Source organism: Staurois parvus, unplaced genomic scaffold (genome assembly GCF_062004578.1).
Source record: "Staurois parvus isolate SC_StPar_1 unplaced genomic scaffold, SC_StPar_1.0 ptg000254l, whole genome shotgun sequence".
NCBI classification, from domain to species: Eukaryota; Metazoa; Chordata; class Amphibia; order Anura; family Ranidae; genus Staurois; species Staurois parvus.
Genome location: NW_028318050.1, coordinates 1,506,905 through 1,531,308, shown reverse-complemented (window position 1 = coordinate 1,531,308; position 24,404 = coordinate 1,506,905). Strand labels below are relative to the sequence as shown.

General features: G+C 43.8%; 1 protein-coding gene across 1 annotated transcript; it reads right to left on the bottom strand.

Moving 5' to 3' along the window:
• Window positions 1-2,732: 2,732 nt before the first annotated feature.
• On the bottom strand, window positions 2,733-21,081 carry LOC149459572 (uncharacterized). The gene is made up of 4 exons (XM_089680934.1): window positions 20,584-21,081; window positions 11,157-11,283; window positions 9,708-9,781; window positions 2,733-6,200 (listed from the first exon to the last, which is right to left on the bottom strand). The coding sequence occupies exons 1-4, from the start codon at window positions 20,900-20,902 to the stop codon at window positions 5,857-5,859; spliced, it is 864 nt and encodes a 287-aa protein (XP_089537060.1). The 5' UTR covers window positions 20,903-21,081; the 3' UTR covers window positions 2,733-5,856.
• Between the last annotated feature and the right edge of the window lie 3,323 nt (window positions 21,082-24,404).

Here is a 24,404-nt window from a genome sequence, read left to right as displayed (position 1 = left end):
ATGTAGAAGACCTGTGAGAGGACAACAGGCTATACTTGTAAGTTTTGGATTTACGAGGGAAACGATAGTCACGTGCAGTGGGGTCCCAAGACAGATGCGGGGGGTGTGGTCCGCACTGGGTAACACTGTCTGCACGGGATGACACCAAACCCGCTCCACAAAAAGGTAAGTTGTAAAGAAAGCCAACGATCCCCACAGGATGGATCAGATTCATCCTGCGAGGATCGTTGGCTTTCTTTACAACTTACCTTTTCTTGGAGAGGGTCTGGTGTCACCCCGTATAGGTTGCATGCAGACGATCCTGTGGGGTGCCACTGGTGTATCGGCAAGATGTGTCTCCCATGTAGATATGTCCCCCTGAAGCAACTGTGCATGTCTCGGTTTCAGGCACGATCAATCGATGATAGAACTACTGCTGTCATCGATTGATCATGCCTGAAACCAGGACATGCGCAGTTGTCCCGGACCTACTCCAAGAAAAGGTAAGTTGTAAAGAAAGCCGATGATCCCCGGAGTCCGATCCATTATGCTCAATCCGCAGATCCGATCCATTCTGTGGGGATCGTCGGAGGGGGTGTCACCAAGTGTTACCGCACCGGGTGACACCAACCCTAGGGACACCTCTGGTCACGTGAAGCCACCCGGATGCCCAGACTACATGGGGTAGTGGCAAGATAGTTTGGGACTTGGTGTCATCCTTTTTCCATTTGGGGTACCACTTATTTGTGGACAGTTTTTATTCAAGCGTGCCACGATTTATGTAAACAAGGAGTGCAGCACTAAAATTCAAATGAAGGCTAAACCAATAAAATGTAAAGATGAAAAATAAAATAAAATGGATAAAATTAAATTAAATAAACAGTCCATACAAGTTGATAGATTGATAGTGGTGATAAAGGATCCCAACCGCAGTAATAATCAAGTGCTTGTGCTTTTGAAGGTATAGTCAAATTTCGCACTCACCAGATGTGCATTGAATATGCGCATATAAATATATCCAACATGGTCCACTCTAGGGAACGGGATATGCCAGGCATGTGGTAATCCTCCTTCAAGGTGTTAAACAGCACAACAGAAAAACCTTTGGGCTGGGTAAGTGGTCAGCTCATCCAGAGGTCCCCTTTAACCCCCCTGGAGGTATTCCCAAGAGTAGCTCAGGGTAAAGTTTCAGCACCACAAGCGGTAATCCCCCCCGAGCTACACTCGGGAATACCCTGCAGCGTTGCTCTGGGATCTCTTCTTCACTTACCTTGTCCTGCGCTCCCGCGATGTTCCTCCTGCAGTGTCCCCTGTAATGTCCTCCGGCCGATGCCGGCATCCGTCTTCCGGGTTCCGTTCCCTGCGACGCTGGGACATACGGGGACATAACTGGTGGGAAATTTGAAAGTTCTAAAAGTGACATTCACTAAATACAGTAAAATCACATAGTATAACATTCCTGTATCAAACCATTTCACATACATTTTGTCCCGAGTGCTTTGTCCGGCACCCTGCCTGCATTTTTACTGTTCTTTCTGCCTGGAAACTGAGAAACGTCCATGGCGTCCAAAAAGCGTCCCTTTAGGTCAAAAGCGGTTTTAGACCGGCTAGAGAACAGCGATAGTAAATCAGAACCACTTGCAGGATTGAGTGATAATGATTCGTGGGGGAAATTCCTCATCAGACACTGAAAACCCGGGATGTTTACTAGACTATTGTTCGGACAGATTTCAGTGAGTTATTCCTAAGAATTACAGACCTACAATAAAAAAATGAAATATTTCCATGCAAAAAAATGTACCGCTTTGAGCACAGAAATACTGACATAATCAGATCTCTAGGGAGGTTAAGGATGGATGGGTCTGCAGTCTGTGTTACAGGAATTCCCTCCTCTGGGTGCTTGAAATGGGCCAGGCTCTGTAATTCAATAACCCCATAAAGGAGCCAAACAAAAGGTGCTCATAGTGCAGTAATATTGAAAAAGTAGTATTTAGTAGCTTCCTTTCATGCCATCCATTGTATACAATTGTCACTAGCTGTGATTGGTCAAAAAAAGAAAGATTGGTAAAAAAAAAACATTGTGAAAATAATTATTTTAATTCTTCATTTTCTAACAAATTATGACAAAAAAATTACAACTTCAAAAACTCTCCATGCCTCTTATGAAATAAGTCGGACTGTCTACTTTGCAAAAATGGGTCATTTGGGGGATATCTGTACTGTTCTGACATTTGGGGGATATCTGTACTGTTCTGACATTTGGGGGATATCTGTACTATCCTGACATTTGGGGGATATCTGTACTGTTCTGACATTTGGGGGATATCTGTACTGTCCTGACATTTGGGGGATATCTATCCTGTCCTGACATTTGGGGGGATATCTGTACTGTTCTGACATTTGGGGGATATCTGTACTGTTCTGACATTTGGGGGATATCTGTACTGTCCTGACATTTGGAGGATATCTGTACTGTCCTGACATTTGGAGGATATCTGTCCTGTCCTGACATTTGGGGGATATCTGTCCTGTCCTGACATTTGGGGGATATCTGTACTGTCCTGACATTTGGGGGATATCTGTACTGTCCTGACATTTTTGGGCTTCAAGAAACTAGATTGGCTGTCAGCACTTCAGGATTGATCAATTTTTAGATATATCTCATAGATTGTGAAATCTATAACTTCCCTACAGACTAAATAATAAATACTGATTTGAGTTATTTTCTCCAAAGAAATGGAGCAGAATACATCTCGGCCTAATTGTATGAAGAATTATTTATTTGCAGTTTTTTATAACAGAAGCAAAGAAAAACTTTGAAAGAAAAAAATACTACCAAAAGAAAAGTTCTAGTTGTGTGAACAAAATGATACAAATGTAGTTGGGTACAATGCTGCAATTGTCATTGAAAGTGTGAGAGCGCTGAAACGTGAAACTTGTCCTGGGCAGGAAGGGGGTGACAGTGCTCGGTATGGAAGGGGTTAAGGAGCCCTCTAAACCCAGAAGAGGGACCATCGGTGGAACACTATCTACAACTACAGTAAATGGACATCTTCCAATTGCAGTATACAGCTGAGCTCTTCATATTATATTGCTGTGTAACTATCCAGCTATTAGATTTTACACCTGGGCTTAAAGCAGATCAATAGTCAGAAATCATAAAAATCAAATGCATTACCTTAGCTATTCCATAAGCTCTAGGGACCCAAAATATTTACAGCCACACAGGTAACGTAGTCACCTTCATGTAATCACCATGAAATGTATCAGGGCAGCTATTGTTCTAAGATCCTCCCGTCATGTTTTTGGATAATCAAAATTTGCTGGGGCCAAAAATTCCATGTTAGAGGGCCCAGTTATATTTTGCGGTGCAACAATTGTACATTAACCTATTGAAAATATTGGGCTGCCAATGCACCCAAAACATGTAAGGAATTGGAAGACACTACCAAGCTTTGCCATGCATGGAGACATCCTGCAACACAGGAGCATTGCCTTAGGCCTCTTTCACATTGGGCAAAAGTGGTAAGCACCCCCCCCCTCAAAATGTGATCTGGGGTGGATCACTTTTCAGAGGTTTGCAGGCAGTCAGGAGGAGATACAGCCACCTTCTAGCCCATTCAGCCTTGTCCATTTACATACATAGAAACTCATGTATTTTGCTGCATGATTTGCAATTTATGCAGAAATCCAATTCTTTCTGTTGGGGCGGGTTCACATCTACAAGCTGCAGTTTAGGGAAACTCTCTGTACCCATTTGCACCTATTCGTGTGTGTTACCATGTGTGTTACCATGTGTGTTACCATGTGTGTTGTCACGTGGAAACTCCCGCCATGTTTTTATTAGTGAGCCCTTGTTACATCATTGTTCCCTCCTTACATCAGTGAGCCCCCCGTAACAACAATGTGCCCCTCCTTTCATCAGTGAGCTCCTTGTTACATCAGTGTGCCCCTCCTTTTATCAGTGAGCCCCCATTACATCAGTGTGCCCCTCCCTTCACCAGTGAGCCCCCATAACATCATTGTGCCCCTCCCTTCACCAGTGAGCCCCTCCTTACATAAGTGAGAACCGTTACATCAATGACCCCCTCCCTTCATCAAGGAGCTCCCGTTACATCAAAATGCCCCCCCTTCATCAGTGAGCCCCCAATTGCATCACTGTACTCCTCCCTTCATCAGTGAGCCCCCTGTTACATTAGTGTGCCCCACCTTACATCAGTGAGAAACCTGTTACATCAGTGAACAACTGTCCCTATTGTGCGCACAGACCACCCATGTCCTGAACTGTCCCTGGCGTGCGCACCGACCACCCATGTCCTGAACTGTCCCTGGTGTGGGCACCGACTGCCATGTCCTGAACTGTCCCTGGTGTGGGCATCGACTGCCGTGTTTTGAACTGTCCCTGGTGTGCGCACCGACTGCCATGTCCTGAACTGTCCCTGGTGTGCGCACCGACCACCCATGCCCTGAACTGCCCCTGGTGTGCGCACCAACCACCCATGTCCTGAACTGCCCCTGGTGTGGGCACCGACCACCCATGTCTTGAACTGTCCCTGGTGTGGGCACCGACTGCCGTGTCCTGAACTGTCCCTGGTGTGCGCACCGACCACCCATGTCTTGAACTGTCCCTGGTGTGGGCACCGACTGCCATGTCCTGAACTGTCCCTGGTGTGGGCACCGACTGCCGTGTCCTGAACTGTCCCTGGTGTGCGCACCAACCACCCGTGTCCTGAACTGTCCCTGGCGTGTGCACCGACCACCCGTGTCCTGAACTGTCCCTGGTGTGTAAACCAACCACCCGTGTCCTGAACTGTCCCTGGCATACGCACCGACCACCCGTGTCCTGAACTGTCCCTGTTGTGCGCACCGACCAGCCGTGCCCTGAACTGTCCCTGTTGTGCACACTGACCACCCATGTCCTGAACTGTCGCCATTGTGCGCACCGACCACCCGTGCCCTGAACTGTCCCCAGTGTGTGCACCGACCACCCGTGTCCTGAACTGTCCCTGTTGTGCGCACCGACCACCCATGTCCTGAACTGTCCCTGTTGGGCGCACCAACCACCCGTTCCCTGAACGGTCCCTGGTGTGCGCACAGACCACCCGTGCCCTGAATGGTCCCTGGTGTGCGCACAGACCACCTGTGCCCTGAACGTTCCCTGGTGTGCGCACAGACCACCCGGGTCATGAACTGCCCCTACTACACGTCTAAAATATCCCTTACTTGAACCGGAGCATAGCTACCTGTGATGCCCCTGAGTGCTTGAACCATCGCTACCTGTTGAGTCCCCGTGAGCCCGATTTCCCTAGAAAGCTGGGTGGAAGCCGTGCTAGGCCAGACTCCACAGCTAGAGTCCTGTTGAGTCCCCATGAGCCCGATGTCCCTAGAAAGCTGGGAGGGAGCTGTGCTAGGCCAGACTCCACAGCTAGAATCCCGTTGAGTCCCCGTGAGCCTGTTGTCCCTAGTACGCTGTGTGGGAGCTGTGTTGAGGTTGGACGCCATGGCCGGGTCCCGTTGAATCCCTGTGAGCCCGCTTACCGTGGGTGTCCCTACAAGCCGCATGTCGCGGAGTGTCTTGAACTGTCCTGGTTGAGTATATTTCATGGTTCAATAAAGCTTTGTGTGTTCTCCATCTTCTTTGCGTGTTCTGTCCTGCCTACGCTTCTGTCACACCCAGAATTCAATCTTATTGGGGCACTTTCAAGGCCGATACAGGTTAAAAAACTCTATTTTCTTAATCTTTATATCTGTAGACAGTTTTTGATTTAAAGATGAACATTTTCAAACATTCCTTCAGCTCATAGTGTGATCATCAGGCTGGCATGTTACAATATTGCACATGTACTTTCCTCCCTATTGCTAGACTCCATGTGCTGTCTAGGCACTCTCTCTCTCTTTTCTCTCCCTCTCTCTTTCTCTCTCTATCTTTTTTCTCTCCTGATGAAGGCTGATCTCATTGATGTAGTTGAGCATAAAGCTCTTCCTCTCTATCCGCTCTCTTCTCGGGTCTCTTGGCTGTTCCAGGCAGAATCTGACGTTCCTCAAGGCGCTGTCTATCACCATCAGGATGTCGATGGTTTTTCCCACAGTTTTTGTGGGCCTCTTCTGTGTGTAATTCTCAATGGCAATCACTGTCTCCGCCCCCATGAGTCTAAATTGTTTCTCAATTTCCAGGTAATCTGCTGTGGTTTTAAAGGTGAGGACAATGATCGGGACGATCCCTGAAAAAAAGGAACACAGTGAGAATCTCAAAGAAATCTCAGTAACCAAAGGAGCATTTCTAATTAGGCAGGGCAGGCCTGTGCCTAGGGGTGGTTGTGTATTACTGGGCCCTCTGTGAAATTGCATGTACATTTGTGCTTTGCAAATGGCAGCAAAATTGAATGTTATTAGGCTATTTTCTCTGAAGTTCAAATACTCCTCATCCAAACATCATAGAGCAAATCAGGAAAATACCAGTGCCATTTATAAATGGTGGCTGGTAGACAATGAATGTGTAATGCCCTCCAGGTTATATAGGTAGTTTTTGTTAGATAGAGGCTGGGTAGCAGCCTGGGGAAGAGTAAGCCTGGGGATTGAGGTAGTGAGGTTAACCAGGACAGACTGGGAGTCTCTGACAGGTCAGGGTTTCTGGAGTCTTGGACCATGAGCAATGGAGGAGGCTCAGATCTGCATACTTGAATGACCTTGGCCAATCCCCTGGCAGGAGGCTGGGCATGAAGACCAAGGCAACCCTGGGGAGGATGTCAGTGAGTGTCGTGTGGAAGATGGAGTGATGAGATGGAGCCTGGGAGGAGGCCCCAGGAAGGGGACTCACCTATGGGCAGGATTCTACAAAAGAGGACCTCCACTGTACCACCGTCTCCCGTGGGAGGACATCTTGGACAGCATGGAAGGAGCCTGCCCAGCATAATGCCTGAAGGCAACCACCAACCCACCAGGCTGACAAAAGAACAGAGTGAGCACTCTTACACCCCATATCTTTTTCTGAAAATGTGTGCTTGATAAACAGCTGCACAAACGTTGTGTGACCACTTTTCTCCAGGGTCCCTGCTTTGAAAATATATAAAATTCTTGGGGTTTTTGTAAGAAAAAAAAATTCTGAATTTAACATGTTTGAAAAATGTCAAAACTGCCCAGATGGTAGGTGGGTAAACACATTCCCAGCTGCTATACTCCATGAAGGTACTGCCCCCTCCAGACTGCCCCAGCTATGTATCATGGGCTTTTCTGTCCCACCTGCAGAGCTGGGACAAGCATTCTGGGTGGGTGTCCATTGAACAGCTTTTCTCTGGTCTTGGTTCTGTCATGGAAATTTTGTATTGTTGGTCGAACTTTAAATGTGTCATATATGAGCGTTATTCATATGTCTCTCGTGTGGCTTTATTAAAGCTCTGAAGGCTGCAATTGGGCCATGCGCATGTACAATGTATGTATTACAGTACTCAGCTCGGTAATGGATAAGATGGCGGATCTGCGCTTATAGACCGGCGTGTATACCACCACTGCATTCGATGCGAATGCTGCTGGCAGTAGACCGCGGGCCTGTATCCACAAATCAGCAGCATAGTACCACATGGACTTCGTGCCGCAAGGCGCCAAGCAGTACGAACTCCGCGTGTAGGCTTATGCATATCTTACAACCCATTACCAACTTGAAACTGTATCTTGGATGGATGTGTTTTAATAAAGATCGTACCGGGCCCATCCAGGTACAGACTGGTGTTTAGCTTAGGGAATGCTTGTACAAAGAATTTACATACCAATAGGAGCTAGTAGGACAGGAAATATGCCCTCCATAGAAGGCTCATGGGGGGGAAGGGGAGGAAGTTTGCTGACCTCAGAAGGCTCATGGGGGAGGACCAGTGATAGATAATAGGAAAGGCTTTGCTCCAATCGGAATGTATATCCTGTGTATAGGCACTCCCCATTGCATTGTTTGGTGGGAGGGGATTGACTTTATTCATGTGGGGGGCATGTGTGTGCTTGTAATAAAAACGGGGGCTGAGTCTGAAGCCGGCCCTTATGTGAATTGCAACACTAGCCTTAGAGTGTCGTGTGATGATTCTAGGGTAACGGAGCTCCAATCACCCACATTTCAACAGAAGCTAACCAATTTGGATGGGCAGGAATCGTGTAATTTAGCTGCAGTCGTGGTAAGCGAGATTCGCACAGCTTTATGGGGGATTTCTGCGCATCCAACTGCGAGTACTCACGGTAAGGAGAAATTCGTTAAAGCGAATTTCCAAGACAGTTCTGCTGAATGAACACTTAAGTGACGCGTATTACATCACTTCCACTGTCATTTCACCTGGCTGCTGTGTCTGGGGAAGAAGCTAATGAAGCACGGTCTGTGCTCTATTAGCTTCAGTGCAGGGCAGGGGAGACATCAGGGGTCTAACAAACATCTATTAGCCCCTATGTGTTAGCAATAAAGTTAAGCGTTAAGAAAAAGAAGAAAAGAAAAAAGTTAAAAACGCAAAGTAACATACAAAATAAGAAATACAAAAAAAAAGGTCCCCCGTCCTGACATACAGTGCTCAAAAAAATTAAAGGAAGACTTTGAAAACCCATCAGATCTCAATGGGGAAAAAATCTACTGCTGAATCTCTATACTGACATGGACGGGGTAATGTGTTAGGAACGTAAGGATGCCCCATCGTTTGATGGAAATGAAAATGATCGACCTACAGAGGACTGAATTCATAGATATCCCAAAAATCAAAGTGAAAAAATGATGCAGCAGGTGAGTCCATTTTGCTGAAATTTCATTGCAGCAACTCAGAATGGTCCTCAGTAGTTTGTATGGCCCCCACGTGCTTGTATGCATGCCTGACAACATCGGGGGAGGGTCCTAATGAGACGACGAGGCCAGGCATTGTCTTGCACCAAGAGGACCCAGCGTAGGGTCTGACAATGGGTCCAAGGATTTCATCCCGATACCTAATGGCAGTCAGGGTGCCATTGTCTAGTCTGTAGAGATCTGTGCGTCCCTCCATTGAGATGCCTCCCCAGACCATCACTGACCCACCACCAAAACAGTCATGCTGAACCATGTTACAGGCAGCAGAATGTTCTCCACGGATTCTCCAGACCCTTTCATGTCTGTCACATGTGCTCAAGGGGAACCTGCTCTCATCTGTGAAAAGCACAGGGTGCCAGTGGTGGACCTGCCAATTCTGGGGTTAAATAAAATAAAGACATAAATAATTATAAATATAAATAAAAAATTTCTATGACCATCAGCTCCATCTAGTGACCATAATGTGGTATTTTTCTGATTCACTTTATTATTATGAATGAAAAACATTTGATCCGGAGGGAACATAGCCTAATAACATTTGTTTTTGTCCCCCCCCCCATTCACACCGGAGGAATGTACATGCAGCTTCAAAGGACGAATGGCTTTGCCATTTTTTAATTGTTTTTAAATATACCCCTCATTGTCAAATTACATTTGCTGAAAATTTGCTGCGACTCCTTTACTTTGCAGCCTAAGGTGCATATGTCTGTTGCTTCCCCTCTAGAGCGTCACATGCAGTATTTTCTTCCTTTACCACAGCTGTCTGCAGTAATCCTGCCCCTGGTGTCTGACTGACAGGTAACGTGGCCAATCACATGCTGGCCAAAGTGCTGGCAGCAAGGTTAGTAGAATGGATGGCAATTAAAGGGAAAGGGTAATAGAACCGTGTCACCAAAATAAGTATTCACACAGAAAAAAAAGTTACCTGTCATTTTTATGCAGTTTTCCAAAAAATGTTTCATGTCTTTCATTTCTCCAGCTGATATGTTGTGTTTGGCACTGGAGAGGAGTAGAAGAACACCATGGACATCAATGTAAATGGATAAGAAGACCTTTTCATGCCTATCTACATGACGCAATTATTGTATATTTAGCTTTAGTGAAATTAAATATTTTGTATGATTTTTTTTTTAAGTTTTTTTATTTAGAAGATATTACCCCCTTCATGACCAGGCCATTTTTTTTTGCTATTCAACACCGTGCTACGTTAACTGGCAATTGCACGGTCATGGAACATATTGATCACCATTGTTTTTTTATTATTATTATTATTTGTATTAATTGTTAGATTATGTAAATGAAAACATTTTGGAAAAATATTTTTTTATTTTCTGCTATAAAACATAACTGGTTCCAGGATCTGTGCCTGAGTAGACTGTGGAGCACCATACCTGTCTGTGTGGAGGGTTTCAGATCTGCATCTACCATTTCTGGGGTACCTGGAACCAGGAGGGGGATCCCTGTCTACCTATCTTTTGGGGCGAGAGGGCTCTTTGGACCTGGAGGTATATCACTGCACCCAAGGCTGATGTCAGTATTTGAGAGGGATGACCTATGTGTTCTTTGGATCTGCATGCCTGGCTGGTCATCTGGATAAGATTGCATACATGCGCATTTAAAATGCGCGGTCGGTGAGTGCGCATTTTTTCTGTTTGGTTCCAGTCACCTAATGAGGAGGAGGCCTTCACATGTTTATGATTATTATTTTACTGTGAGAGGACTTTATGAACTATTTGTAATTTATTTTTAATTTTTAAATTTTTTACTTATTTAATTACATTACAGCGCTGCACTATATATACGTATTATTCTTGTTATGAGGTCCAGTGATTCCTTGGAGTGTTTCAGCAGCTGATCTTTTGAGCGCTCGCTTTACTTTTATTCCATAATTCCATACACTGTTACTGTACTAATGACACTGGCTGGGAAGGGGATGGAATCTAGCGCGATCAAAGGGTTGACTGTGTGCCGAACAAGTGTTAATATGTGTTACGTCTGCTGCTTTTTACAAAATATATTTTTATTTTCTTATCCCTGCTTTGCAGGGAAAAGAAACAGAGAAATTTATACCTCTATAAAGAGCTCTGTGTGGTTTGTCAACACAGGGCCCTGGGCTGTGATTGGACACAGCCCATCAGCAGGTCCTGGTCATGAACCATTGCTGACAAACTCCCATTGTGTACAACCACAGTGAGAGTAGATGGGTGGGGGTGTCGCTGTGCCTGTATGGGCCGCCCGCAAATAATTAAACCTCCATGGTCACCTCCAACTCTGAACATATCACCAACAAACATATCATCAGATCAGCCCCTCACCCAGTTCCTGGCAACCAAAGTGCTCCAAGGATGCATCTCCCAACACAAGACTCGCTTACCTGTACACAAAGATGGGGACAATGAAGTCTGTGAAATTCGGATCCAATTCTGCATTTTCAACGGCTCCCATCATATCCTTGTAGTTGTCTTTCCATTCAACTCTCTGCCTGATGGGGATGAAGTTTCCTGGAATTGATAAGAGAATGCGTCACGCAGGAAAGTTGGAGAGCAAAAATATTTATTCCATTTAGATAGCTCAAATGAAAGTGGCATGTACAGCCAATGTGCTTCAGGGGCGGGGCTAAGAGGGAGCTAATTGGGGGGGGGGCAGATACTTCTAAAAAAAGAAATCTGCCTATTAACCCCTTAATGTCTGAAGGTAAAACAAATCTTAACGTCTGAATGCTGTTTTGCAACTTTGACGTGTGTTAGTAACACTGTACATATCATCACAATGACTTATCACTTATATTGTATCCAGATGGATTATAACACTTTTATTATTGGACCTTTATTTGGTGGCAATTTTTTTTTCAAAGGAAAACTGCATCAAATTAATAATCCACCACCACAACACCTATATTATATTCCACTACTTCTGATGTTTGTGGCGATACCACATATGTATACATTCTTTGATGTTTGTGTCCACAATAGGGCCAAGAAACAACAGTGCGCCTGACAGTGCGCCTTATCCTACCGAAACACACTGACACCCAGAAGAAGAACTTGTTTTTTTAATCCTACTGAAAACATACTGACTCTGATCTTTAACCTTTCACCTTTAATCCCCAATCTGACTTTTACTCTGACACCCTAACATAGACCAAGCCCTTATCTAGCTATTTTATTATTACTTTTTTTTAAAACCCCTTAACACTGACATCACACAAATATGCGGCCTCACAGAACTGGGATTTTTCCCGTGGGGCCGCATATTTGTGTACTTGCCTTTGTGCTGAGAGTACGCTCCCAGTACAAAGATTAGGGTGTCACTGAGAGCTCCGGGTCTTGTTCTAACGATGGAGACCTGGGACTCCCGATTCCGGGTTACACCATCGCTGTGATAGCCTCTAATTGGCTACCACAGTGATCGGTCACTGTACAGCCCTCCCCCCAAGTTTTTTTTTCTCTATGAATAGAGGAGAGAGATACATTGTATCTCTCTCGCTCCCTCCTTGCATAGAGGGGAAAAAAATGGTTTGTTAAAAAAAAGATAAATAAATATTAAAAAATAAAGATAAAAATACCTAGATCAAGGTTTGATCAAGTTCAGTCTAAGGGTTAGTGTTTGGGTCAAGGTCAGGGTCAAAGGTCAGGACACTTTCACCCCCTTCCTGTGCTATCACACTTTGAATAACAATTGCACGATCATGCAACACTGTACCCATATGAATTTTTTAGCATTTTTTTTAGACAGATAAAATTTTATTTTGGTGGTATTTGTTCACCGCTGGGATTTTTATTTTTTTGCTATGTAAATGAAATAGTCCAAACAATTTGAAAAAAAAGTGTTTTTCTAATAAACTTTTGCAAATAAATAATCTTTCTTCATAAATCTTGGCCAAAATGTATTCAGCTATATTTTTAGTAAAAAAAAAACCAAATTAGTTTATAACCAAAAATTATAAATTTTCAAAACTTTTTTATATTTTTTTTTATATTATTATGTTTTTTTTTACATACTGTCACCCTAGCAGTACAGTGTCACCACAGTGACACTGTACTGCTTGTGGGGAGTGATGAAGATTTTTTTTGTACTCTGATTGCTTTTACAAGTCTGTAAAAGCAATCATTTCTCCTTCTCTCGGGCTGCATTTTTGTAGCCATTGAGAAATACTGTGAGAGCTGTGATTGGTCACAGCTTGTCACATGGTACAAGGCTGTTGTGAATAGCCCTGTACCATGTGACCTCTGTGATCATTCACAGATTTCACAAGTAGTAAGCAATGATGTCAGAAGTGACATCTTGCTTACTACTATTCATGTGATCACTGATTGGCCAATCCATGATCACATGATCAGGACCTCACACAGAGGTCCCGTACAGCGATCGGTGTCCGGAGGACACAGCGGGCACAGGATCGCGGTGCCGCGCTCCCTGGGAGCGCGCACAGGCAGGGAAGCAGGAGGATGTTTATAAACGGTCTTCCGACCCTGCACTGCTCCTGTCCGGCCGTTTATGTACATGAGCTGGATGGGAAGTGGTTAAATTGGTATCAGTGTCAGTTAGTGTCAGTGTCAGTGTGTTTTAGGTTAAAAAAACCCCAAAAAAATAAAATGCGCACTATTGTTTCTGGGCTGTAATGTGGGTACAAACAACAAATAACATACACATATATGGTATTGCTGCGATCATCAAGAGCTGGAAAATTTATTGTGGGTTGATCTTTGGTGGTAGGTTATGGTAGTAACAAGAAACACACAGCTAAATTAAGAATACATTTTTTTTTACTATTTTGAGCCAGTTTTTGTTTGCTAATGAAAAAAAAATCAGGAGATATCCATTACCATTTACCACCAAACGGAAGCCCAATTTGTCCTGGAAAAAACGCGATATAATCCACCTGGATGTACAATGTATCAAAGTTGCAAGATTGTGCTTAGGCGGTAAGATTTGTTTTATCCTTAGGCATGAAGGGGTTCATTCTTTATTTTGAGAAAAGAAAGGCATTCAGAACTCCACAGGCATTAAATATACATTGTACAAAATGTAAAACAACATCAGACGGCATTAATCAGATGAAGGGCATTCAACAGAAAATACAGACAGGTCAACGTGTGGTTGAGTGAGTTTGGATACCGGTACTATTCTAGATGGCCGTCCGTGAAAGACCAAATGTGTCCCGTGGTATTGAGAACATGAAATAACTACCCAAGGTAGATGGTGAGCTACAAATAAATGGTGAAGCCTGGAGAATGCCTGGCATACCAATCCATTTTTAATTTATTTTTTTTAACATTCAGTATAGGATATCAGAACGTGGGTAAAAGGCAATGCCACACAGGGGTGGTGGAGAATGGGGATGAAGGAGGGGATAAGGCAAAGCAACAACCAAATTGACCTAACAATATGCGTTAAAAACAGGGGTTTATTTAGCACACATAAGCAAATACATACGTAAGCCACAGAGCCACATCACGGCGGGTGGCATTTTTTGTTGTATTGTTGATTTGTAAGTGAGTGGGTGCACTGGGTGCCCTGGCTGCCATTGTGCTACATGCTGGGTGTCCTTTGCACTCCTGTACCTTTAAGAGGGGTGGGCTCCTTGATGTGCACCTGCCCCTGGTCTATCCTTTAAATACATGTGCCTCTACTATAGGGGCTCTCAGAGATTGCAGAGTTATGACCACAGAATACCAGAGTGCCGTGATGTGGCTCTGTGGCTTACGTATGTATTTGCAAATGTGTGCTAACTAAACCCCTGTTTTTAACGCATACTGTTAGACGGGTCAATTTGGTTGTTAGCAAGCTGGATGGCAAGTTGATTTTTGAACCCTTTTTTTATTTTATTATTTTTAATTTTTATTTTTTATTGACATGCGTTGCCTGGTTCAAGTAGTCATAAGCCAGTTATAGACGGGGGTGGGTGCCATTTTTTTTTGTATTGATAAGGCAAAGCAGTAGGGAAGGTCGCCAGTCGGGAGGGCGGAAAAAAAGGGAGCGGGGGTCACAATACTAAAGATGAGGTTGGCGATAAGGGGATAATGGTTGGGTAACCAGGAGGGATTCTAGAGAGGTATCATGAATGTGGGTCCAGGAGGGCTGTATCCTCATCAGGATATATGAACAGATTCCATTTAGTCTACATGGCAGTGCAGATCTCATGTTGGTTACTAGTGATGGGCCAAACACCATCCTGTTTGGTTCGCAGTCGAACATTCAAACCTACAGAATGTTCAGTCATGAACTTCAAACAGGTATAATACACCAAGTGGTATCTTACCACATCTGAGTAAGTGGTGAGGTCCCGCTCAGTTACTAAAATCCAGAATGACGTCACGCTATATTTTAGTAGTGAGACATTCATTCGTGTTTCAGCTGTCATTGGGGTTCCCCACTGACAGCTAAATGGAAAAAGAATTGCCGGCATTGCCCAGCAATTAAAAAAAAAAACCCTGGTTAACGCCCCCCCCCCCCATTTACCAAGCCCTTTGGGTCTTATATGAATTTTGAGGGGAACCCCTACACCAAGACAAGACTTTTTTTTTTTAAATGGCATGGGGGTCCCTCCCAAAATCCATACCAGACCCTTATCCGAGCATGCAGCCTGGCAGATCAGAAAAGGGGGGGGGGGCAAGTGAACCATACCCCCTCCTGAACCATACCAGGCTACATACCCTCACAATGGGAAGGTGCTTTGGGGCAGGGGGCTCCCCCCAAAGCACCTTGTCCCCACAAGGTCCTCTCCCCCAAGGGTCTCTTCTCCACAACCTTGGCCTCTGGTTGTGGGGATCTGTGGGTGGGGAGATTATCGGAATCTGGAAGCCCCCTTTAACAAGGGGGCCCCCAGATCCAGCCCCCCCATGTGAATGAGTATGAGGTACAAGGTACCGCTACTCATTCACAGAAAAAAAAGTGTAGTGTAAAAAATGGAGACAAGTCCATTATTAAAAACAAAATAAAAAATGTCCCCCAAAGTAGATCCAACGTCAATCATGATGCCACCATCAATCTGAAAAAAAAATGCTCCGCTCTTGATGTTGGCTCCTGGCTGTCTGACAGCTGTGCTGGGATGACAGTTCCTAAATACTATAATGATGTCACAAGGGGGCAGGGGTGAACCTGCCCCCTTGTGATGTCATCATGCACTGTGATTGGCCAAAGCATTGTACCTGACCTGTGCATTGCTTTGGCCAATTGTAATGCACTGTCAGAGCGCAGTGCATTGTGGGACACGGCGGGCGAATAGCACGCCTAACGCCCTTACCTTATTCGCCAAACACACAAACGGCCAATGTTCGAGTTGAACTTATGTTCGACTCAAACATCAAGCTCAACACTATTGGTTACAGGCGGATAAAACTAGATTTTCCATGTCATTTAGTACTTCAACTTTTGTCAACCATTGGGTGACAGAAGGAGGTTGTGGGTCTCTCCAGCGTACCGAGATACAGGATTTGGCGGCATTAAGGAGGTGTCGTAGAATGGATTTCTTATAGGATATGATAGGTACAGTCATAACGTGTAGAGAATAGAAAGCTGGATCCTCTGGGAGGGTATATTCAACAAACTTCAGTGAGATCCTGTGGACTTCCAATCAAAAAGGTTTAAGTTTAGAGCAGGACCTAAATATATGGAGCATGGTCCCCCGATCCTCCTGACATCTCTGAGAGTGATCCATGATGGTTGGGAAATATTTACAAAGCACCACTGGCATGTTTTCCTAAACATGAGTACATATAGAAGACTTCAAAGTGAAGCAGATAATACGTTCCAGTTGGTTCGGGGAGAAAGTTCTATTCAACTCTCTCCCCCCATTTCTGTAAATGTACAGGTTTGAAACCTGGAGGAGACGAGAGGAGAAAGGCATATATCTGAGAAAGGGTGTGAGGAAGAGGGTCCTCATCATTACAGAACTTTTCAAAAGGAGTCAGTTGCTGACGAAAACAGGTGGGTGGAGGAAGAGATTCCAGAAAGTGTGTAAGCTGTAGTGCTCTCCAGAAGTCCAGGCCGAATCATCCCATCGGGAACATCAAGTCTTCCAGAGAGGGCCATGTGGCAGATTGTAGAAAGTGAGGAGCTTGGAAGACTTCAATCTTCAACAGAGTGTGGAAAGGACTTTCCTGGAGACCTGGGAGGGAATGTTGGGCGTCCCAAAATTGGAAAAAGAGGAGAGTAGGTGGATTATAGTTGAGTGTTACTGCAAATTTGGGCACAGATCCTCAACATTATTTTCTTTATTGTACCTAAAGACAGTGATACTAAATTAAAAAAAAAACATATATAGGCTCTGATACTAACCCAGATGAAGCCCTTATCTAGCTTTTTTATCCTTCTTTTTATATATATATATATACAGTTGTGGCCAAAATTATTCAACCCCCACTGAAATTGAGTGTTTTGGCCAGTTTGACATTGCTTTTGATCATTCAGTCATCTTGCTTACATTTACATTAAAGAGGCACTTGTAGGTCAGACAAATATAACATAACAGTTATAATGAAATAACCACAAATGTCTTTTCTGTGCTCACAGCATTATCAGTTTTATTCAACCCCCAAGTGACATTCAATCTTAGTACTTAGTACAGCATCCTTTTACAGTTATAACAGCTTTTAAACGTGAAGCATAGCTTGACACAAGTGTCTTGCAGCGATCTACGGGTATCTTCGCCCATTCTTCATGGGCAAAGGCCTCCAGTTCAGTCACATTCTTAGGCTTGCGCACTGCAACTGCTTTCTTTAAGTCCCACCAGAGGTTCTCAATCGGATTTAAGTCTGGTGACTGCGATGGCCACTCCAAAATGTTCCAGCCTTTCCTCTGCAACCATGCTCTAGTGGACTTGGAGGTATGCTTGGGATCATTGTCCTGTTGAAAGGTCCAACGTCTCCCAAGCCTCAGGTGTGTGACGGACTGCATCACGTTTCCATCCAATATCTCCTGGTACTGAAGAGAATTCATGGTACCTTGCACACGCTGAAGCTTCCCTGTACCTGCAGAAGCAAAACAGCCCCAAAGCATGATTGACCCTCCACCATGCTTCACAGTAGGCAAGGTGTTCTTTTCATCATAGGCCTTGTTCTTCCTCCTCCAAACATAGCGTTGATCCATGGGCCCAAACAGTTCTAATTTTGTTTCATCAGTCCACAGAACACTATCCCACAACTTTTGTGGTTTGTCCACATGGCTTTTGGCATACTGCAGTCGACTCTTCTTATTCTTTGGAGACAGCAAGGGGGTACGCCTGGGAGTTCTGGCACGGAGGCCTTCATTACGCAGTGTGCGTCTTATTGTCTGGGCTGAAACTTCTGTACCCACATCTGACAAATCTTTTCTCAGTTCCTCAGCAGTCACACGGGGACTTCTCTCCACTCTACGCTTCAGGTAGCGCACAGCAGTCGAAGTCAGCATCTTCTTTCTGCCACGACCAGGTAGCGTTTCAACAGTGCCCTTTGCCTTGAATTTGCGAATGATGCTTCCTAAGGTGTCTCTTGGTATGTTTAACATCTTTGCAATCTTCTTATAGCCATTGCCCTTCCTGTGAAGAGAAATCACCTCTTCTCTTGTCTTCCTGGACCATTCTCTTGCCTTCACCATGTTTGTAACCACACCAGTAAATGTCTAGAAGGAGCTGAGTATCACAGTCATTTTAAAGCTGCCTAATTGGTGCTTATTATGCTTGATTGCTGCTCGGTGACATCCACAGGTGTTTTCAATACCTGATGGAAAGCACCTGTATGAACCTCTGTTCTTCAGAGTGGTAGTCTTTAAGGGGTTGAATAATTGTGGCAATGAAGAAACCACATAAGAACCATTTACTACTGTATTACATAAACAATTGATGTCATTTTAGTTGCATTTGGGTAGTTACAACGTCCTTGTAGGATTTGATTCTGAATACAATTCCAAATGTACACTATAGTCCCTAAACCCCTTTACAGCATTGGGGGTTGAATAATTTTGGTCACAACTGTATATATATATATATATATATATATTTTTTTTTTTTTTTTTAATCTTTTTTATCCTACCTAAAACATATGGGCCCTGACCATTAACCTCTAACCATTAGCGCTGACCTTTGGCCCTGACCTTTACCCTGAAACTAACCTAGAACACACCCTTATCTAGATATAATATTATTGTTATTATTATTATTAGTAGTAGTAGTAGTAGTATTATTATTACTACTATTTTTTTTTCTTTACATTCCTCTGACACACAGATTTTTTTATTTTATTTTTTACATTTTTTCCTCTCTGACACTCACTGTGACATCCAATGAGAGCTCAGTCTCCATGCTGGGAGCTCACTTTTACCACAAACCCCTGTGCACATAGATGCGGCGCTTCAGAAGAAAGCCCAATTACACAAAGCCATGGATTTGTGTGACACCAGAGGGAACAAGTTAAACAGGTACGTCCAGAAAAATACATTGGGGTTGCTTTACTAAAGGCAATCATACCTTGCACTCTGCAAATGCAGTATCTCCAGAGCTTAGGAAATGAGATGAAGATTCCCTTTGCCAAGAATACCCAATCACATGCAGGGAAAAGACAAAACATAATTATTGCTTGCACATGATTGGATGATGGAAGTCAGCAGAGCTTCCCCTCATGTACCAAGCTCTGGAGCAACTGCACTTGCAGAGTGCACAGACTTTAGTAAATCCCCCCCATAGTTGGGTGAAGAGGGGAGAACTGTTTTCATCTCCAGCAAAAGCTGTGTTACTGGGCAGCCGGGAAGACGTGTGTGTTGGGCGCGGTCCTGGCCGGTGAGTCTTGGATGTGCGGTGCTACAAATTACTTTTTGTTTTCACAAGATTGTATTTCTGACATCTGAATGTATATAATTCATGGTCTTTACAAAGGATAAGGGGATGTCAGTCTATGCAGAACACATCATTGGTCCAATAATATAAAACCTATGAACTGATTTGATCTTTTAGAGTTAATCTCACTGCATTGTTTATTGATACATTTCTTAAATTATAGGATAATGAACCGAATTTGCTTTCAGGATGACTCTAGGGATGCAAACTACAGCTGAGATCTGACAGTTGCTGTTCTGTCAGCTGGCTAATTCTTAGCATGCTGCCTCCCAGCTCTGGAGTGCACATAACAGCTTAAAAAAAGCAGCGCCCCACAGTGGCTTACATTCTTTTTATGGAACTTTGATGTTTGATACTCATATGTTCCTTCAGACTTATCAGTAATGGGAGTACGTAGTACATACTACCCAAAGCACTGTGTTCTCCAATATGACCCGATCCCTCTGTTCCAGACTCAGATATCAAGTGGAAGTAAACCCTCCTATACTTTACATGGAGGGTCTTCAAGCAATTCCCTGCGGGGCCAGATGTGGCCCTTTACTTACCTTTTATTTAAATATATTCTTCAGATTTAACATATAAAAAAAGTCATTTTAACATATATTTGTAAATGCCATTCCAGAAATGTAGATTTGTGTTTTAAAAGACATACAGTACATTTAAAATGTATTAAAAAAAAAATATTTTTCATATATTTTGTAATAAAAATGCACTTCAACATGCAGTATATATATTTATTGAAATATATTGAATACGGCCAAAACTATAGCATTTCAAATATATGGCAATATATTTGGGAAGAATATTTTTAAAATATATTTTAAATATATTTTTCTTCCATATGGGAAGGGGCTAAGGGGTGACCAACAACCTGTTACCGAGCTAAAGGACACATCTGGATTTATTTTCAGCCACAAGTAATTTGACATTTTATACATTTTGGCTAGCCTGCCAGTCCCATAGCCTTTGGGGCTCCCCGAATGTTACTCACCAAGCTGGGCATACACTTCAGCTCTTTCAAAATGGCTCATTTTGCTGTATCCTCTGTTGTCTACGATGGTGACCACGCTGGTAAGGTCATAGTAATTTCTTACCATGGTCAGTCCGTGGTCGGTTTCTCGGGACTCGGCGTATTCCCTGAAGATCTCACCTTCTTCTAGGACATACTTACAAGAGTTAATGAAGGCAGATGCTCCATGGCCAGTGTAGCCAAACAGCTGTAGGAGGACTCGAGTGTAACCCTGACTGCCCAGATCTCCCTTATCCAGGCTGAAGTTCATGATGTTGGCCCTTAGCTCTCTAATGTCCATTTCTGAAGATTCTTCTTAGTATTTTTGTATTCTTTTTTGCTTTTTCCTCCTATCTCTCTCAGTTTTTTGCTATTGTCTGTGTTAGCTGTTAGCCGTAGCAGCAACTCTCACTTTCATTTGTGAAAAACAGGGAGTTGCCGTAAAGATGATATTTTTAGCTTACAGCAAACAACTTTAATAACTAAAAATTGAATTAAATACTCAAAGTATTTCAAACATTTTTTCCTTAGAGTTCGTTTACATTGCCTCCATTTGTAACATATATTAATTTGTCTACGTTTCACTTACATGCTTTGTATGAGTAAGGCTATGTTCACACTAGCTTTGTCAGCAGGCGTCAGACAGGCATTTGGGAAGCGTTAACGCTTCTCAAACGCCTATGAAAATTCTGCACATGGCAGCACACAGTGCTGTTCACACTGAAGCGTTAGCGTCACGTCAAGACTGATGCCTCATGTCAAGTCAGGAGGAGTTGAAGCCTCCCATTCAAGTCTATGGTGCTGCTCCTCAAACGCCTGGCAGGCGTTTGCGACATGGTTGCGGAGTGTTAATACCATTTAACTTCATTATAGACGTTTGTGGTGCGGTTTTAACGCTTTGCAAATGCCAAACGCCTCAAAACCACTCATAGGGCGATTGGGGAACGATTGAGGAGTGTTAAAAACGCTTCCCAAACGCCTGTCTAACGCTATCGGGCCATTTGGCAAGAGAAATAAAGTCAAGTGTGAACGAGCCCTAATGGAGACATTTCCTCTGTAGCTGAGCCCTTCCCCCAACCAGTGAACATTGCAACCTCTGAGTCACCAGAATGTTCCGTGAAGGGGAGACTAAACGTTCATTACTTCTGTACTGGATTTCTACAAATAATCTGCCCATTTTTTTTTCTTTGTGTTTTGTTTCAAATTTTGAACTTAAAGTGATACTAAAAGTTTATATATATATATATAATAACAAATACTTTATATTTAAATATAAATAACATACACGTTGTACTGGTGCTCCTGGCCCTCCATCCCCTGATGAATGCCCCCATAGCAAGTGACATGCTCTGAGGGCACTGGTGTGTGCTTGCTCCTGAGCCCCACTCCCTGCTCACTGGCTGTGATGGAGCCAATGGCTCCCACTGTGTGTCTGAGCCAATGAGGAGAGAGAGCACATCGCTGCATTGAGATTGGTAAGTATTAGAAGGCGCTGGGGGAAGGGGGGGAGGGGTGAGAGCTGCACACAAAAGGTTTTTTTTTTACCTTTACCATGCAGAACTACTTAAAACAGCTCCGCCTTCAGCTGCAAAGGCAGCAAATGAGGATGTTCCCATGTCACAGCCATGATACTTTTCGAAGCAAAAATTCTACCCGCTGTTAGGATCAACAGGCACTACCATCCACCAAACATAACCCGTTCACCTGAATGGGGTCACACCACGATCACCCCACAACAGCCTGCAATGCATATGGTTGTGATGCGGGTTTTCAGAGGTTAAGGCAGTCACTGAGAAGGTGACAACACATCATACACAACGTTCATTTTGAAAAATAAAATACTTGTGTTGACCTTTTTTCACCTTTTATTGTATCTCAGTGCTGCTGATCTCCTGTAGGTTCTTTGTGGATACTTCCTTTATATGTAGTGCAGTGATGGCTGCATGGCAATTCTCAGGTTTCCTGATGGTTGCAACAGATGAACCACGTCTGTGTAATACATGTTCAAAAGGCTATTTGTACTCTCCATTGGAAGACACAGTGACAACATAGGTAACACAATTGGGAGACAAGGACAGAGGTTGTCACCTTATACCAGGAAGTGGCTGAACATGGACCTTCATGGCAGGATTATCAAGGATTATTTTAATGATAGGTAAAAATATCTAACCCCAAGAAACTTAAATTATATCAAAACGTTATTTTTTCTATATATTTATTTTTCTTGGTTTCAATCACCGTAAATCATGACTAGTGATACTATCAGCGAGGAAAATGATTTTTTAAAAATAATAATATGTCATATAATATGTAGAATAACACAATCCTGGTTTTCTCACAGAGTCCCATAAAAGGAAGACTTTATAATTAGAGTCTAGCATCCAGTCAATGAAACTCCTGGGATATGGATCTGGTCAGTTATCTCCGTTCACAACAAGCCCAACTTTGAAATCATGTGACTTTCAGTGAAGTCCCACAATTTCAAAGTCTGGGGACCCACCGATTTCAGGTGTGATTTGCAAGACATCTGATACAGATATTTATGCAAATCGCACCAAAGTAGTGCATGTACTACTTTTGAAATCGGTGTACCATGTACCCCATACTCATTCACATACGGGGGCAGGGATCTGGCGGCCCCCTTGTTAAAGGGGGCTTCCAGATTCCAATAAGCTCCCCACCTGCAGACCACCACAATCACTGACCAGGGTTGTGGGGAAGAGGCCCTTGTCTCCCATCAACATGGGGACAAGGTGCTTTGGGGGGAGCCCCCTTGCCCCAAAGCACCCCCCGTTGTTTAGGTTGAGGGCATGTGGCCTGGTATGGTTCAGGGGGAGCGCTCACTTGTCCCCCCTTTACTGACCTGCCGGGCTGCATCCTCAGATAAGTGTCTGGAATTGATTTTAGGGGGCACCCCACGCCATTTTTGTTTTAAATTTTGGTGTGGAAGTTCCCCTCTAAATCCATACCAGACCCGAAGGGCTTGATGTGGATGGGAGGGGGGACCCCATGCCATTTTTTTATTTTTTTTTTAATTGCCGTTAATTCTTTTACATTCAGCTGTCAGTGGGGAACCCCGCTGACATCTGAAACATTAACACATGGTTGTCACTACTAAAATACCACATGAGTTATTTTATCAAGTCACGCAGTCTTTTAGTTGTGAAAACCAATGCAGCATTCATGTTTCAGCTATCAGCAGAGTTCCCCACTGACAGCTGAATGTAAAAGAATTGCCAGCAAAAATTTTTTAAAATGGCGTGGGGTCCCCCGTCCCATCCATACCAAATTGTGTATGTTAAGACACTCACATTCACATCCATTAGATCCGATATCAGGTACAATTTCAATCCCCAAATCGCAGCTGAAATTTCACACCCTGGATGCGACTTGGTATGCAATTTGCATACCCTGCGATTTGCAAATCGGATGCCAAATTGCACCCAATGTGACTGGGGGCTAACACCACAGTTACATCTAATCTGATTTGCAAATCAGGCAACTTACAGTGAAATCACACGATTTCAAAATCAGATTGGATGTGAACGGAGCCTATAGCGGACAATAGGTTACGGCCTACGATTTGCAAGTTGCCTGGCATGCAACTCGCATGCCAAATCGCACCCGATGTGACTGGGGTCACATCAAGCCCAAATTTTAAAGCATGTGACTTACAGTGAAGTCGCATGATTTCAAAGTCAGGGGACATGCTCATTTCAAGTGTGATTTGCAAGACATCGAGTGCGACTTGGCATGCAATTTGCATGACATGCGACTTGCCAATCGTATGCCAAGTCGCACCC

What these genes read in the sequence shown, in the direction of transcription:
- LOC149459572 (XM_089680934.1), bottom strand. Translation starts at nt 20,902, where the DNA reads ATGGACATTAGAGAGCTAAGGGCCAACATCATGAACTTCAGCCTGGAT. An exon ending in TGAAGTGTATGCCCAGCTTG is followed by an intron (nt 11,284 to 20,583) that starts GTGAGTAACATT and finishes TATCAATTCCAG; the next exon opens with GAAACTTCATCCCCATCAGG. An exon ending in GTCCCCATCTTTGTGTACAG is followed by an intron (nt 9,782 to 11,156) that starts GTAAGCGAGTCT and finishes ACTCCTCTCCAG; the next exon opens with TGCCAAACACAACATATCAG.